The sequence below is a fragment of the Atractosteus spatula genome, chromosome 1, assembly GCF_055471065.1.
Source record: "Atractosteus spatula isolate fAtrSpa1 chromosome 1, fAtrSpa1.hap1, whole genome shotgun sequence".
Classification (NCBI taxonomy): domain Eukaryota; kingdom Metazoa; phylum Chordata; class Actinopteri; order Semionotiformes; family Lepisosteidae; genus Atractosteus; species Atractosteus spatula.
In genome coordinates, this window is record NC_142706.1 from 40,135,484 (window position 1) to 40,152,150 (window position 16,667).

A 16,667-nucleotide genomic window follows, 5' to 3' on the forward strand; every position below is an offset into this window, starting at 1 on the left:
CTTTTATTCATTTCTTTAAAATAAAAGTAATTTTTTTTAAAACACTGTAGTTTACTGATTTCAGTAACATTTCCCTCTAGCATTCTGATAAACAAACGATTAGATTTTTAGTAATTTCTTCACGCTTAAGGACCTGGAGTTCTTTCAGCCATTTTTAACTGCTCGTGTGAAAGCCTTCCTTCTTTCCTTTGTCCACAAAGCCTCCTAACTGAGTGCAGCTCCACATTATACATTGTGAAACGGAATGTCACACTGTAGTACTGTATGTATGTCCCCACAGTAAATGTGGAAATCCTAATCCCACTACCTGAATTAAACACCGCCATTATCATTGATTTCTTTATGGAAATACCTTTTAGGAGACATCTTTTCTGAGTCTGTGTCCAGATTTTTTTCAGTATATTGCTTCTGAAGGAAACAAATAAGCCTGTCTAAATGAGCATGCCTTGTACGAGCAAAACATTGGTGAGGTGACCTGGTAGTTATTGCAGCTGCCTGACAGCTGTAGTGTCGTGAGTTCAGTTCCAGACTGGGGTGTCTTTTGTGTGATGTTTTCACGTTCTCTACTGTACGTCTGAGTGGATTTTCTCTGGGAGCTCTGGCTTCCTCGCACCTTCCAAAAACCTGCTGGTTACACTTATTGTCAGTGAGTAGTTGCCGGTGTGTGTGTCCTGTAATGGTTTTTCATCCCTATGTTACTGGAATAGACTTCAGGTTGCAACAGCCCTTACTAAGAAATACCAGCTTTCTAAAAACGGCAAGACATATGAACATATAATGTTTCATCATGTAACATACAAAGTAACATGTAACATATTACAGGCTTATAATAGAGACATATAATGTAGGTTAAGGATTCTAGGAATGTTTTAGACAGAAGGAAGGGAGTTCTTCGCACAATCCAGTCAATCATTCATCCATCCATTTTCTAAGTGCTTCTCCCAGTTCAAGGTTGCAGGGTTGCTGGGAGCTGTCTCAGGGATATACTCTTTATGGGACACCAGTGTATCACAGGAAACACAAAGGCACACCAGGGCCACTTAAACTAGCAGTATGTCTTTGGACTGTGGGAGGATACAACAGCACCCAGAAGAAACCCATGTGAGCACTGGTAGAACATATAGTACAAACTCCATACACACAGCACTCCAGGTCTGGAATTGAACCCAGGGCTCCCAGCACTGCTATGCAGCTAATCGCTGTGCCACTGTGTCACTCAATGCCACTCCAACATACAGTTGTTTTTTCAAAATACTAAATTAAACAAATCTGAAACGATTAAACGATGTACATGGTAAACACAGTTAATATTTTATTGGTATTTTTGCAGTTAACTTTTGTCTAGTCCCTGTTAGTATTTGAATGGAGGCTTTATAAATCAGGCCGTAACCCAAAAGGACAATATTACAACAGCACAGAAGCTATTAAAGGTTATGTCTTGATTATGGAGAACGTGGCTTCACATTTCCTTGTAGTTTCCTACCAATTAATATCAATACCAATTGATATCAAAAATGCTTTTGCACCCCTTGCAGCTAGTTCATGTTTTTGTTCTTAAATGAGGGAAAAATGAAGTCAATCTGTTCTCCGAAAAATTAAGGCTCTTAATCTGTGTTTTGACAAAATTCTAAATCTACTCCTGGAGTATTTTAAGCATTCTCCTCAATTATGTGTATTAGTTCAATTTCTAGAAGGCTGAAATCTAAGAGAGCTGTAAAAATTCAACCCCTTTTAAGCTCAAAATAATAGGCGGCCATTTTTATTATTTCAAACCAAATTGCTCATTATTTCATTTTTGTTCAATTAAAGATTCAAAAGAAACCTGCAATTCATTGCTTTTATGTGACTGGAATACATTTACTTTTGAAGAGGATTGCAGTGAAATTACTTTTAGAGGAAAACAGTCTTGCTTAATAAAGTGGTTTATGTGATGAAACAATCCGAGGCAGTGCCACTTAACATTTGGCCTTCAAAATACAGGTCTTTGTAGAACAATATTCCTTAATTGAGAATTAAAATGATCACTATAGCAATCAAAGTACTGGCTTTATGCAAGTACTACAGTGGACTAAATTAATACTAGATTTGTTTGGAAACCACTCAAAATTTAAACTCTGTACAAAAGTACGCAGATTAAGTACAGTACATACAGTGACAGAAGTAAGAAATTACTCAGTAATACAGTTTGATCAGCTGCAATTTGAGCATCCTAAGTTTGAAGTTTTTAAGGCATATGATATATTGTTCTATTTACAGTGATTTGTTTTAGTGGAAGAATCTGTTCACAGTAAATCAGCAAAGCACTACATTCAGTTTTAACAGTTTTTCTGTTACATTACTAAGATAATATTACCTACATCTGATTATAAAATGTGTCATCATATAGTACACATTCTGTCAGGTATAGATCAGATTACAGGATTTGTACCTCTTACTATTGTGTGGAGATAAATCCCATGCTTGACCAAAGGAGCTGTGTACCCAGTTTTAAAGCTTCTATATCTAACTGAACAGGCAACAGTGTGCTGTAGTGGCCATGCAAAACTCGTCCATTTTAACACTAAACTTTATGAGATTTTTATAACTTTTTCTTACATCCTAGCAAAGGTTTCTTACCAGATCAGAAATAACATCATCAGCTAGCTTTCTTTTCCTAGGTAGATTATTCACTTTCTTTTTAGATCATTGCAAGGCCAGAAATAATTTTGTAAATGATTATTTTGAAAACCAATCACCAGCATTTAAAAAAAACTATATGCCCAAAAGATTTTCACAAAGAAAATCTGAAATAAAAGATGTAGCATAGAGTGAACAAGTTGTATTTTCATAATAGTTTAGTGATGGAAACAGTTTATTAGATTATAAAGTCACAAGTGCTGTAATTGTAATTAACATCTGTTGCTCTACAATGTTGGCAAGATGATTTACAGGCAAATTAATACTTAATCTAAAATAAATGTAATATCTGTTTAAGTTATACTGCAGTATTTCCTGTCTGGGTGGTATGGTTTGTAAAGTTAATAGTTATCACAATTTAACAACATCCACCAACACCGTGTTTTATCGAGCTTATCAGGTTAAGGGAACAAGAGGGCTATCTGGGTCACAGCCTGGAGTACATCAGGATAAAGGTCAATTATAGGTCACTAGAGGGCTACAGTATTCCTTGGGCATAAGAAATTACACTGCTTTGATATATAGAGTAAATTAGTTATGCAACCCACACACCTGGAATCAAAATGGTTTATTCTCATCATTAGTTTATAAACTTCTTTTTTACTGGGGGATGTGGACACTTGTGGTTGGATTACGGGGATTAATTTAGTAAATGATTCATTACATCACCAATACGTTTCGAAATAATATGAATATAAGTTTGTATACCATATGTACAGTATGTGGTGTGCACAGCCACTTCTCTTGGGTTTTCAAACCTCTTCTTTCAAGAGGCATCCAGCTCCAAACCACACATGACCATTTCATAGAGAAGCGAGTTCCACTATCAAATCATTTGAATCCATCTTTTTTTCCCCCCCTTTACAATAACTAACACAGCGCTGAAAGACCATTTTGTCACAGGTGTTTCCACAGGGAGTTTATAGCGTGTTTACTCCCGACATCTGATTGGGCAATAGTCCACGTGCCTCAGTTGGCAGCAGTATATTGTGAGCTACACAGACACACATGTTGAAAGGCTGAGGAGGTTGCACTGATTATGTTCATTTGGCACATTAGCAGTGTGCTTTTATACAAGTGCTTTGAAACAATAAACCAGCATTGTCTTAACAGCAAGATAGGATACATTATATTCTACCTTCCTAAACTACATTATATTCTAGTTTTACTGTCTCCTAAGTAAAATCAGCTTTATATACTGTATAAATATATTATCTCTGTTACAATGTCTTCACTGTTGATCACTGTGGATTTCAATTTAGACTTTTACATTTCTGATAGTATGACACCTACTAATCATGCATGATTTCCATTCCTTTTTTATTAATACACTTTAGGAAAAAAAACAATTTTAATTAGCAGTGACATACACTATAGTCACTAATATTTAATAGTCACTAATATTTCAAATTGTAATAACTCTTTTTTTTTTCATTTACAACAATGTTACAAGTCCATTTGTCAGGTTTTTATCCGGCAATCTGCTGTGGGTGACAAGGCAGGTTGCGTAGTCGTGTCTCAGTGATCAAAGGATTATCTGCACAAATAACTGGGATATCCTGTTCCACTGCTGGGCAGGAAGGGAATCAGGCTGTGGGCAGATGGCATCGCTGTTGACACCCAGTTGACACTGGTGCTCAGTCAGTAACGGGACGGGTGACAGGGCATGGCACAGCAGCTCTGGGAGTGTCAGCACAGCAGGAATTGTGCGCGCACTCCAGTCGCACGAGCGCGTGCACTGTTGCTTTGTAAAAGTTGCAGAACTGGGTGGCATCTGAAAGGCTGCCCATACTTTCCAGGTTAATCCATGATCCAAGATAGGCAGGTGCACTAGCGCTCTCAGGACAAAAGAAAAGCCAAGCTAGGTTTTTATTTTCATGTGAGGTCAGTTACTAAAGACAGGTGCTCTAATACATATTTATACACCTGATGTATATACAGTACAGTCACAAGAAAGTATATAAACACTAATCTTCTTAAACCAGGCCTTGAAATATTGACATTCATAACATAAAAACTACTAGTTCATTAACTTTTAATGGACATCATGATCAGACATGATCAACAGTCACTCCTTCTGCATTAGAAAACATTTTAAAGAATGTCCTGGCTGCATTTCCTCTAATAAAAACTCCTGCCCATCACATTGATGGGTCATTAATTGATTTATCCTTCATTTATTTTTAATTCCCTTACTTATTTTTTAAATGAAATCTTTTAACCATATTGTTCAGTGTTGCCAAAGGCTAAGGCTAACTTGTCATCTCATGAAAAAATACTTGAAAGACTCGCCCTTTCAAGTTTGAGTGAATACAGACATAATACAAAAAACAACTAAACTGCATTTAGCCTGTTTATATTTTTAATCAACACTTAAAATGCAGTCTGTGAGAACCTGACCAGTTCTTGAAAAAAATCACTACAGACCAGGACAAATTAAAGACTTGTGGTTCTGATTGTTTTTCTCTACCTTATCTAAAAGTACATGTACAGTTATGTTTTCACATACTGCTGCAACAAATCCTGTAATGTTTACATACCTATTATTGTTGTTAGAAGAAGGAAGGTAAGACTAACATTTTTTGTTTAAATGAGATGAACAGGAATGTCTGAAGCATTTCTGAAAATGTGGCCTTTACCAATCATGGCCTACTAATAATCCCCTTCTTTGTGTTGGCTTCATCACTCTGTTCTCCTCCCCACTGGCAGCTGATGTGTGGTGAGCGTACTGATGCATTTAGGCTACCGTCTCATCACCCACACATTGGTGGTGGTGGAGGGGAGCCCCCACTGTCTGTAAAGTGCTTTGAGTGGAGTGTCCAGAAAAGTGCTATATAAGGAATTAGTATTAGTGTTTTTGTTGTTGATATATTAAACCACAGTATTTCCTAATGTAGCCAGGAGAAAATGTTACTGGGAGTATCATAAAGTAGTTAAGGCATACTCAGTGTTTAGTTGTCAATGGCGATTTGCAAATTGATAAATTGCTTTCAACCCAAAGTGCAAGATTTTAGATGTATTTTTTGCTTCTGGCTTCTGCCTGTTTGTGATCTTTTACTGCTGAAGTTGTTGGGAACTTGAATCTCCTCCTGTGTCTGTCTGTGTGTGCGCTGTGATGGACTGATATCCTGTCCAGGGTGTATCATGCCTTGTGCTTGTTGCTTGGCTCCCCCACGACCCTGAATTGGAAGAAGCAGTTAGAAAATGGATTTATGAAATTATGATGGGATCTTGGTGTTTATATATTTAAAAAGTCTAACTAAAATCTTTAGTGTGACTTCTTTTGCCATGTTTTGAAGAAAATGCCCATTAAAGACATACAAACTTACTTGTCACATTTTGATCCATTATAAAAAAGATTAACTTAAATTCTCTTTATTTGTTCTCACTGTAGGGCCTCTTGATGAAGACGACCAGCCTCATGGGTTTTGTACCATCACTTACTCCTCGAGTGACCGTTTTGAAGGACACTTTGTTCATGGGGAGAAGAATGGCAGAGGCAAGTTCTACTTTTTTGATGGAAGGTAAGTAATTAGGGTCCTTGTTTCCTTGGATGATCGGATCTATCCCAAAGAAGTTTCCTAATGGTCTGTCTCCAGTTCCTTTCTTTTAGGTGTATTTTTGAGAGTCTTTACCTTTATTTAATGGCAGTTGTAGAATTCACTTCGGCACAGTGGCCAGTATTTCTGCCCCGCAGTACTGGGGTCCTGGGTTCAATTCCAGACTTGGTGTGATATCTGTGTGGAGTTTGTATATTCTCAGTGTGTTCACATGGATTTTTCTCCTGATGCTCTAGTTTCCTCCCAGAGTTTAAAAAAAATAGGTTTATCGCTAAACTGAGTTCTGGGAAAATTGGCCCTGGTGTGAGAGTGTGTGTGTCTGTGTTTGTCTCTGTCTGCTCTGCTATGGATTGGCATCCTGTACAGAGTGTACTGTCCCTGTCAGCACAGGGCACAAGACAGAGGCTCTGATTCCCCCACAACCCTGAATTGGAAGAAGTGGTTAGAAAATGGGGGATGGATGTTAAGAATCCAGGCACACCTAATGTTTGACTCTGGGAGTGACCAGTTTAGCTGACTGAAACAAATGTGGCATTTTCAGACAGCTGACCATCAGAACATACATTATGTGATGGGTGTTTAAAACATTCCTATACCTTGTATGCCTTTTCATACTACAGTACATTCGTGTCGATATATAAATGTTCTGTACTTGTTCTTGTCTTGAGTTTTCTGGCAACACAAGAGGCTGGCCAAGGCTGTGCTTCGATTCTAAAAAAGCCATTGACTTCACTCAAGTGACTACTTTAGAGTAGAATAAACATTGAATTTTTTCTGCTCTATGGATGGATGTCCAAATAAAATCACTTCAGAACTGTACTGGCCTGTACTGTGACTATTTGCATCCCTTCACACTTCTTAATGTGTGTCCATATCATTTAATTTTAAATGTTATTTTAACGAAGACTAGTTGCTCTTGTGATATGATTATCCTTTTCACAGCAGCTTCCCAGTGAAACCAGGTGAAGATTTAGGATTTTAAATTATCTAAAAATTGCATTTAGAAGAGGTAGTGAAATTTGTTATAATCCTTACAGTGGTTTTGTGGATTGCTGTTGCTAATACACATATTTATTTTTTACGAATAATTCTGTGCTAATTGGGTTTAACATTAAGCTAACAAACAGCAGTTGCAAAATTGGAATGATTATTCCAAAACAGAATCAAATTAAAAAAAACCAGCCCTACAACATACATGTCTTGAATAGATTTTCCATGGAAAAGATCATACTGACCAAATATATTAAAACCGTTTGAAATTGATCATCTGCCATTTCCATCTATCCAACTGCACTGGTTTATATTATAAACCCCTGATCTGGTACATTAAAACATTAGTAAATATATTTCTATATAAATATTTGCAAAAGTGCATTTCTCTTGGAACACCTAATTAAAACTTAATTTTTCAGTGCGAATACTTCAAGAATTTCTTTGAATGTAAAATGGTAAAATGTAAAATTTGTCAACTACAAATTGAGTCGGTGTTTGTATGTACAAATATAGAACCAGAGACAGAGAGACCATAGAAAAGCAACTCTGTATGCAGAGATTAAGAAGCATTAGGACTGTACTGTCTTAAACAATCTTACAGCAGCTCCTCAAGATCTACTTGTTCAAACTGTGCACATAGATTCTGCCATTCATCCCTGGATTTGCTTATGTACATCACTCAATGTGTTTTTGTTTCTTATACCCTTATACAGTATACTGTTTATTTTTTTAAATTCAGTAATCATTTTTAATTTGAGTCTCTTTGGCATAACCTTAAAGAGCCTGGATTAACTGGTAGAGACACTACAGACCACAGGGATGTTCCTATTCCGTCTGAAAAGCAAATACCGGAGATGAGCAATACTATTTAATGGTGGATGACTTGATTTGAATGAATGTTACTATTATACTCATACCACAGGTTCTGAATTGCATTGAGCTACAGCAATACAGCAAGCTAATGTATGACAATGAACCAAGATAGAAATTGAGCATCCTGAGTAATTCTTGCTATGTATGAAGAATAATTACACCCAGTTCTTCTTAGTCATACATTACTGAACAGTCTGAATACAATGAAAAGAGCTTTAAAGTGGTAAAAAAAACTCTCCTACACTATAAACATACCACAAGTATAACTAACACATAATGAAAATCACCATAATTATGCCAAATAATGCTAGATGACAGAAAGTACAGTACTGTACAGTTTTCTATTATAAAAGGCTATATTATAAAATTTAGCATAAAGTACAGACCTTTACAGTTATTGAGTGCAGCAGTCTTCAAGTGTGGAGGAAAGGCACGTGTGAATTATGAATTGAGCCTTTGAGGAAGTCTGAAAGGCTTCAATGCCTCTGAAAATGTTCTAGTACTGTAGCTTCGAGAATGCCCTCAGGCCAGACTTGGCCTGACACCGTGAGTACACAAAACCGGAGAAAATGCTTTATTGTGTTGAAAGATTAAGGGATTAAGTTGATCTATGCATTGCTGTTAATTGCTATAGACAGTAACCAGACACCACCTAAAGCTGGATTAAACGGCTCTGTGAAAGTTATGCCAATGGGGAGAAACAGAATGGGGTTAGGGTTCTAGACTCCAAACAGGAGAATTGTTCATAATGTCGATGTAGACTTCAGCAAGGTGATTTATTGCACGAGTCTACCCAGAAATATAAAGAAGTTCCAGAATTGCTAAAGATAAACCTGCATGGATTAGCTTCCATGGACAGAATGGAGTCCTTTATATCACAAAAACTGTGGTGTGCTCTGGCCTAAAGATCCACAAGGCTTAAGTGTGGTCACCATTGTGCTACCACCACCAATGTCTACCTCAGCGAATCCACCACAGTTCTCTAGTATACACATGCTCTGCCATCACCAAATGAGATACTTACAAATGTGTCTTGATGTTGCAGGGCACTTTCATCATGTGCCAGTTGCTCTTCGACATCTGATGACTGTAGTCATGTTTCTGGGTCTTCCGTGAAGCTGGGTTGTGTTAGTACTGAAGAAAGATATAAGACGTGAAAAAGGGGTTAACTGATTTCTTTCTGCACAAAGTCACACTTCTTGTGACACAAGACATTCCATGCTTAAGTACCTTTGAATTATGGCAGGGATAGGAGTTAACTGATAAGGGATTCCAAGTGCAAGATAGAGACCCCCTAACTAAGGAAAGGTAAAAACCGGCCATTCAAAGTGGTCAAGGTCTTGGGAATGTCCAAACACAGGTGACCTCCCCCCATTACCATGGTAACATTTTGCGTCAGAAACGGCTGACGTTTGCTATATAAACTGGAAGTTTTGTACCTATATTCCGAACAATACTTTGATCTTGTTGTTCCTTGCATACAATAAACTTGTTTAAACTTCATCTCGGAATCCAGAACGTAGTTGTCTGTTACAACAGTACATATCATTATTGCTGTGTGGAATCAGTTTCAGGTGATTCTTCTTGGGGTGTCACACAGATTTGTCTAGACCTGGGGCTTCCCGTCAGCTGGTGGCAGTGTTGGTGTCTGATGATGGACGATGGACAGGTCCCAAGTGCCTTGGTAACTTCATATAGAAAAGTACATTTCTGATCTAAAGTAGAGTGTGCAATCAAAATGTATTGATTACTGGGACTTGTAGTGCTGTTGACACTGTGTTTTTCCCATGTTTATGTGTTATAGCTTCTGAAAGCATGGATAGTTTTCCTTTAAGACAAATTAGATTTGTCTAAATTAAACTCGTTATGCATTATACCACGTAGACAAGTAGCTCTCTTTCCTGCTCCTGGATAACAAGTTTGTCTTCTGTTTTTTTTTTGCTAGAGCTGAGTTCTTAATTACAGGCTAATTTATTTCACTTTTCTTAAGAGAGATTTTTTTTTATACAAAAGTTGCTTTTGGGTCTTAAAAAGTTGAGTGGGTTTTGTAATTGGTATGAACCCTGTGCCAATTAGTGAGATTTAGGATTGCCATCATTCAGGTGTGGTAGTTGTAATACAGCCAGTTGGACTTACAGTAAGCAGAAGGAAACAACATTGACGCTATGTGACACCACTGGTGTCTGTACATCAATTAATTTGTTGGAAATAATGTGCTTTAGGGTAGTTTTGAAACTGAGGAAAGGGTACAGAAAAACGTTAGGCAGCAGATCACTTACAGGCACCAGCTGACACAGTTTTTGGAACTACAGCCAGCAGATTCTGGTCCTCTGGGACCAGGACTGAGAACCACTGAACTAGACTAAAGAGTTTTAAGATGTCATTATGCTTAATTTTTTTCTTTGAATTTCATGTAATTCTTCTTATGTATGTTTTTATTTAATTTGCCAATCATCATTAATCATCTGAATTTAGTGAGTCGGTGGGTACAGTATTGTAAACCCACTACAGCTGAAATTGTTGTGAATCTTCAATCAAGTTGGTTGTTGGCACACCAACTTAAGCCTCGTTGCTCTCAACAGCCAACAGTGTTAATTAGTTTGGTATCTTGAAGGAAAAGGATATATTTGGATGTATTTGCTTTTCCCCTATACCTTTTAGTTTCAGGGACAGCTTTTTCATTGTTTGCTTTTAGGATCTGTTAACTGGTGAGCATGCATATCAGTCCACATCATACAAAATAAGAGGTGAAAATGAAAAATGGAAATGTTAACACTGTACCTGTGTGGTAGGTAACAATTTGTGGCTCACAATTGCTTTTAATTCTCTGGGACAGCACTGGAGGAAAAATAAGAAATTTAGAGGCAAAATCTGATACATATCCAGAATCTGGTCTAAAAAATAATGAGAAAAAGGTCCTCTTGCATGGCACAAGGAAGAAAAGGATGATGGTATTTCTTTTTCTGTCTTCTTAGTTTCTTTCTATTCCTTCTCCTTTCTTTCTCCCCGTCTTTTTGTGCTGTGTCTGCTTTGAAACTTCTAATGATTTATCAAGACATTAATTAACTAGATTAAACTAGAAAAGTCTGTGTTTACCTGTCCCTCAATCCACCTACAGCTTGGCACGCACTTAAAATAACACCCCTATTTGTTTGTTTTTTTGATATGTGAAATTTCCAAATGTGAATGTCGAATATCATAAACGTATGTCTCTGTTAACTGTTACAATACTAGAGGTGTAGATATTTCAAGACAAGCCAATAAACATAAGAAGTTGAATATGGCACTTTCATTGCATCCATTTGAATTTCAGTGGTGATCTGAAGAAGCCCAGCAAATGCACTGAATATTTCAGCACAGGTTCTTTATGTTCTCTTCTCATTTGTTACAATCCTATAAATTATTTTTTGGGGACAAAGAAATACTAAAGTCTTCACTAAATGATGCAATTCAGTACTGGATTTATCTTTGGCATGGTGGGTTTTGAGACATTTCTTATGTTTAAATATTACTAAGGAGAAACAACAGATACAGTGCCAGATTTTGTCTCCTGTCATTACCTAACACCAATGTCTTATCCCAAAGCTTTGCTGTACTTGCTGCTTGCTACTGGCTGTGACTTTATATGCCACTCCTAAAAAACACGTTTTTTTCTCTCCAAAATCTCATTATGCAGCAAAGAAGCACTTGACAGTACTGTTAAGTACTGAATGTTTTATATGGGAGACAATGAAGTGTCTGTAGTGTGTGGGGCCACATTGATATAAAACAAAGATAATATTTATTAAGTGAATGTTACGCTTGATCTCTGCATCATCTTAGGGTTTCAGAGCTGCAGCCAGTTTCCTGCAGCAGCTCCTTGTAAAGAATTCACAGTAAGTTTGACAGTGACAGCGTAGTATTATTAGCTGCACATGCTCTGCATTACCTGTTTTATTAAAATAATAGCTTGGGACTTGATGTGTACAAGTGATCAATGATTTGAATAAAATAGCTACTGTTAGAATATATGTGGGCATTTGAAGAAGAAATACATTTGCTTTCAGTGTTTAAAGAACAAATAAATACGTTCAATTTAAAGGACAGAGTTTAATATATTTTGGTCTCCTGGATTTACATCTACCAGTTTTCTTTTTTTCTTCCTGAGGGACACTGTAGATGTGGTGGACTTCTATCTAATTTAATCTAAATGCAACATGTTGATCAAACAGATCTGTAGTTTTAACTGAAGGTAAAATTTAACCTACAGTATATAACAGTAAAGTTCAGTTCTTCCTCTAGGACTGTCATGTAGTGAGTGTGCCCTAAGACACCAAGAATTAGACATTCAGATTGGAAAACACAGACAGAAAATAAATTCATGTTGTATGTTGTTTAAAGGATTATTTAAGAGTAAACATGCCGCTATAGTTAGGTTTCATAAAAATGAGTATGGAGTTTAGGAGGAGTGCTGCCCCTAATCTTCCTTAATGAAATAGGATTCTGGAAGCTGTAATTAATTCAAACAATTTGCAGTTGATTATTACCATAAAATTGCTAATTCAATGTTTTGTCAGGATATTCTAACACTTACAGTCACAGTAAGCCCTGCTTCAGGTAAGGGGAAATATTACAGACTAATTGAGATGCCTATATATATTTTACTCTCCATTTGTCTCCTCCATGCTGATATTCCAGCTTTAGATAATTTAAAACTGGTGTTTTTTTCACCATTTCACAATCAGTGTCAAGTAGAGCATTTTTAGTGCCATCTAAACATGTTCGAAATGAGATTCTGTCTGCTTGAGGTCATTTATATTAACAGCTTTTTCATAAAGAACAAAGACATGCAAAGTACAACTTGAATATCTTGGTCTTGGTAGAAAGTGCCATTTCAGCCTTAAGATATATAGTGCCTTTTGAAGAAAACACCCTTCACAAGAGCTGTACATTAAAAACAAATATAATTGTTATTATCATTTAAAATGATACCAAAATGATCTAAAAAACTTAAAATTGGGTAGCATTTTCAATAAAAAATCACAGCAGGAGATAACAGTTAACCAATTAACTTTTCATCCTCCAGTGCATGGAATTGTCCACATATAAGGATATGCAAAGTTAACAACAATGGTATGAGTTTGGAATCCTGCCCCATTGTACCCCATTAGTCAATCACCAACCCTGAACGTTAATGTATTTTTAAATTCAATGGAAAACGTGGGTTTGTAATCTAGACTTGTACAGAACAAACCAGAGTAAGAGAATTCTAAAACCAGTTGGAAGGGAAACCAGAGAGCAGAAGCAGCATAGATAAAAAATTACCACCGAGAGCTACTGTATGTATTTTGACTTCAGAATAATAGAAAAGAAAGAGCTGGAACTGTCGTCTAATGAAAAAAAGTGATGGCAAGATGGACAGGTACTTATGGCCATAGTTCATTATGTTTTATATATAACTAACTATATTTTAGACAGCTAACCAGTGAAGCAGGGGCTCAAAAGCAGGAATGTTATCACAGTCAAATTGCTTCTGTCCAACTATTGAAGATGGACTCCTTATCAGGTGTAATCTACCTGTGGGATGGCCAATCGAGAGTAAATTGCAGTAATCCAGATATGAGGTGACAAAAGCATGGCAAAACATCTGAGCATTGGAGAAGGAAAGATAGGAATAGGCTCTAGCAAACTTTAGAGGTTGTAAAAGTAAGAAATCACCACAGAAGAATTTGGATTCAAAAGTGAGCCAACTGTCTGAAAGAGAACTCCCAATATTACCTGCTGAAGGGGAAGGAGAGGGTTCATTGTCCAAAACTGAAAGGAGAGAAACTAGATTTTTATGTTGAGAATGGGTTCCCATTATTTGGAGCTACATTATGTTATTAGCATTTAATTGAACATAGCTGGCAAACGTCCATCAATTCAAAGTCTTCCAAGCAAGCAGAAACCTATAAAATCTGAGAGGAATTTGCAGGTTTCATTTTCATGTAAGAAGGACAGTATTCGTTTATACATAAATGGTCAGCTTGTGTCATTAGTGTGTGACAGTTGTGGATGTGAAAAGAGGGCACTTTCTGCACAAAGACTTCTTTTGGTACAAAATATTCCTTGATTCAGCGCTTGGAAGTTAACTGATAAGAGATTCCAAGTGCGGGCTAGAGATTCCCTAACTAAGGGAAGATGAGACCAGTCATTCAAAGCGTTCAAGGCCTTGAGAATGTCTGAACACAGGTGGTCTCCCCATCCCCCCCCCGCTTACCATGGTACTAGTAGAATCAGAAATGGCTGAAGTTTGTTACGTAAACTGGTGCTCTGCAATTATAATCTTTGGAAAAATTCTGAAATAAATTGTTCCTTGCATGCATGCAATAAAGCTCACCTGTTTGGCTTAATGTCTGGGTCCAGGACTTATTTGTTTGTTACAACAGGTGCTTGAATACAAAAATAATGTACTATATGGAGTGTTCTTTACACGCTGCCATATCCCGCTTAATCCCCCAGAATCTCAAATTCTTAGTCATCAAGTGTCATCACTTTGCTCTCATTATCCAGGTGGGCCTGCACATTGGTGGTGGTGGAGGGGAGTCCCAATTACCTGTGAAGCGCTTGGAGTGGAGTGTACAAAAAAAGCGCTACATAAGACAAAGCAATTATTCATTATTATTATTTAGAAATAATGTCTTACTAACCTTCAGTCTGATCCCTCTTTTCAGTACCTTAGAGGGCTTCTATGTGGATGATGCGCTCCAGGGACAGGGTGTGTATACCTATGAGGACGGAGGCGTTCTTCATGGCACGTACGTGGATGGAGAGCTGAATGGACCAGCTCATGAATATGACTCTGATGGCCGCCTAATCTTCAAGGGCCAGTACAAGGATAACAACCGGTGTGGAGTGTGCTGGATCTACTATCCTGTAAGCTAGCTGTAAAGTTGCTTTTCCCTTTGGCTAAAAAGGACACTTGTGGCAGACAGCAATGCAAAGAATTATCAGGTCTTTAATCCAGGTCTTGTGTGGATTGATTTATGCATCCTACCTGTAAAGGGATAAAACTACTGAAAAAATTCAGATTCTTCTTGTATGTACAGACACTCCCCAAGATACCAAAACACAATTTATCCATCCATACATATGAACAGAGATCCATACGGTGTCATTAATTAAATAATTAGGATATATGACTGCCATCAAGCATGTGTGTACCAGTTGTCGTTCTTGGGACTTTGTGAAGCAGTGAATCGTTTATACATAGTACCTAGTTTTTTGTTCATTGCCTTCCTAGTGAAAGCAGTTTGTGATCCTTTCATTTGTGACCAACAAAAACCCCTAATCATGGATGATAAGCATGATATAAGAGAGTACTGCTAGTGATACTTCTGTATCAAGGAAAAGGGAAGTCATACTTTTTGAAGTGAAATTAGACATAATACTGATCAGAGAAAGGCAATACTGTCACAGAATGGGTACATGCTTGACAATCAGACTGCTGTACTATGGGTTAAATAGGCTTTGGTTGGCAAGTCTGGGAACCTACTATTTATAACATTTTCACAATGGTAAACAAGGTTCTGAGTTACAACCAACTAACATATAAATGAACTTTTGGCACACAAGCAGTTTGTAAATTGGGGACTTCGGTATTATGAAAAGCAAAAATGCATGCAAATACAACAAAATGACAACAAAATCTCCTGTTGGATCACATCATGAGTTAAAAATTTGTAGTAAGAACAGTCATTATTTAAAAGGCAGGGTTTTAATTTTCTTTGTGTAACAGAAATAAAGATACAGACTGTTACAGATACAATACAGATACAGTTGCACTGGACATGAGAGAATCTAAACAGTGGCACCAAGTAGTGCCAGATTCTCACTGTCATATCTGATTGTCAGAATACCATCATGTCAGTTTTTAGGACTAAAACACCACTGAATTCCAAAGTATTTATAAAGGTTTCATTATTCTTTAAATCTGAATTGGTTTTAACTTTTGCAACATGAGCTTTAAATTGTCGTGTTTTGCAGATAGGAAACAGGCTGACTGGCTAGAGTTTTTATGAATAGAAATTGAGTTTATTAGGTGATTGTTAGTTTCTGTATTTTTTCAGTTTCTATAATGAAATAGTTTTCACTAGTTTCATTGACTGTGGTTGAAGTGGATACAAGGCATGTAACTGACAGTGAATATTAAAATTTGAAAACTGTTGTAATCATTCCTGGCATCAGGGATTTTTTGAGATGATCAACTGCTGAGCCCTGGTCCTTTTCTGACAAGATGCCACTGTATACCTGCAGGACGGAGGCAGTTTGGTGGGCGAGGTGAACGAGGAAGGGGAGATGACAGGCAACAAGGTGGCGTATGTTTACCCCGATGGCAGGACTGCGCTGTACGGCAAGTTCATCGAAGGAGAGCTCATAGAGGCTCGACTGGCCGCTCTCTCTGCCGAGGAGAATGGACGGCCCCACTTTGAGATACAGCCTGACAGTAAGTGCCCCAGAATGGAAAGTGTGTACAAACTCGGTCTTGTAAAAACCAAATCAATAATGGCTTTAGGACCTATTACAGAAAGTACTTCAGTCTTTATT

General features: G+C 37.3%; 1 protein-coding gene across 1 annotated transcript in view; it reads left to right on the top strand.

Moving 5' to 3' along the window:
- setd7 (SET domain containing 7, histone lysine methyltransferase) overlaps positions 1-16,667 on the top strand; it is a 31,175-nt gene that overhangs the window by 4,070 nt on the left and 10,438 nt on the right. Inside the window, exons 2-4 of the mRNA XM_088926491.1 lie at positions 6,071-6,200; positions 14,795-14,996; positions 16,377-16,566. Of these exons, the coding sequence (XP_088782617.1) occupies positions 6,071-6,200; positions 14,795-14,996; positions 16,377-16,566 (522 nt within the window). The remainder of the gene's footprint in view (positions 1-6,070; positions 6,201-14,794; positions 14,997-16,376; positions 16,567-16,667) is intronic.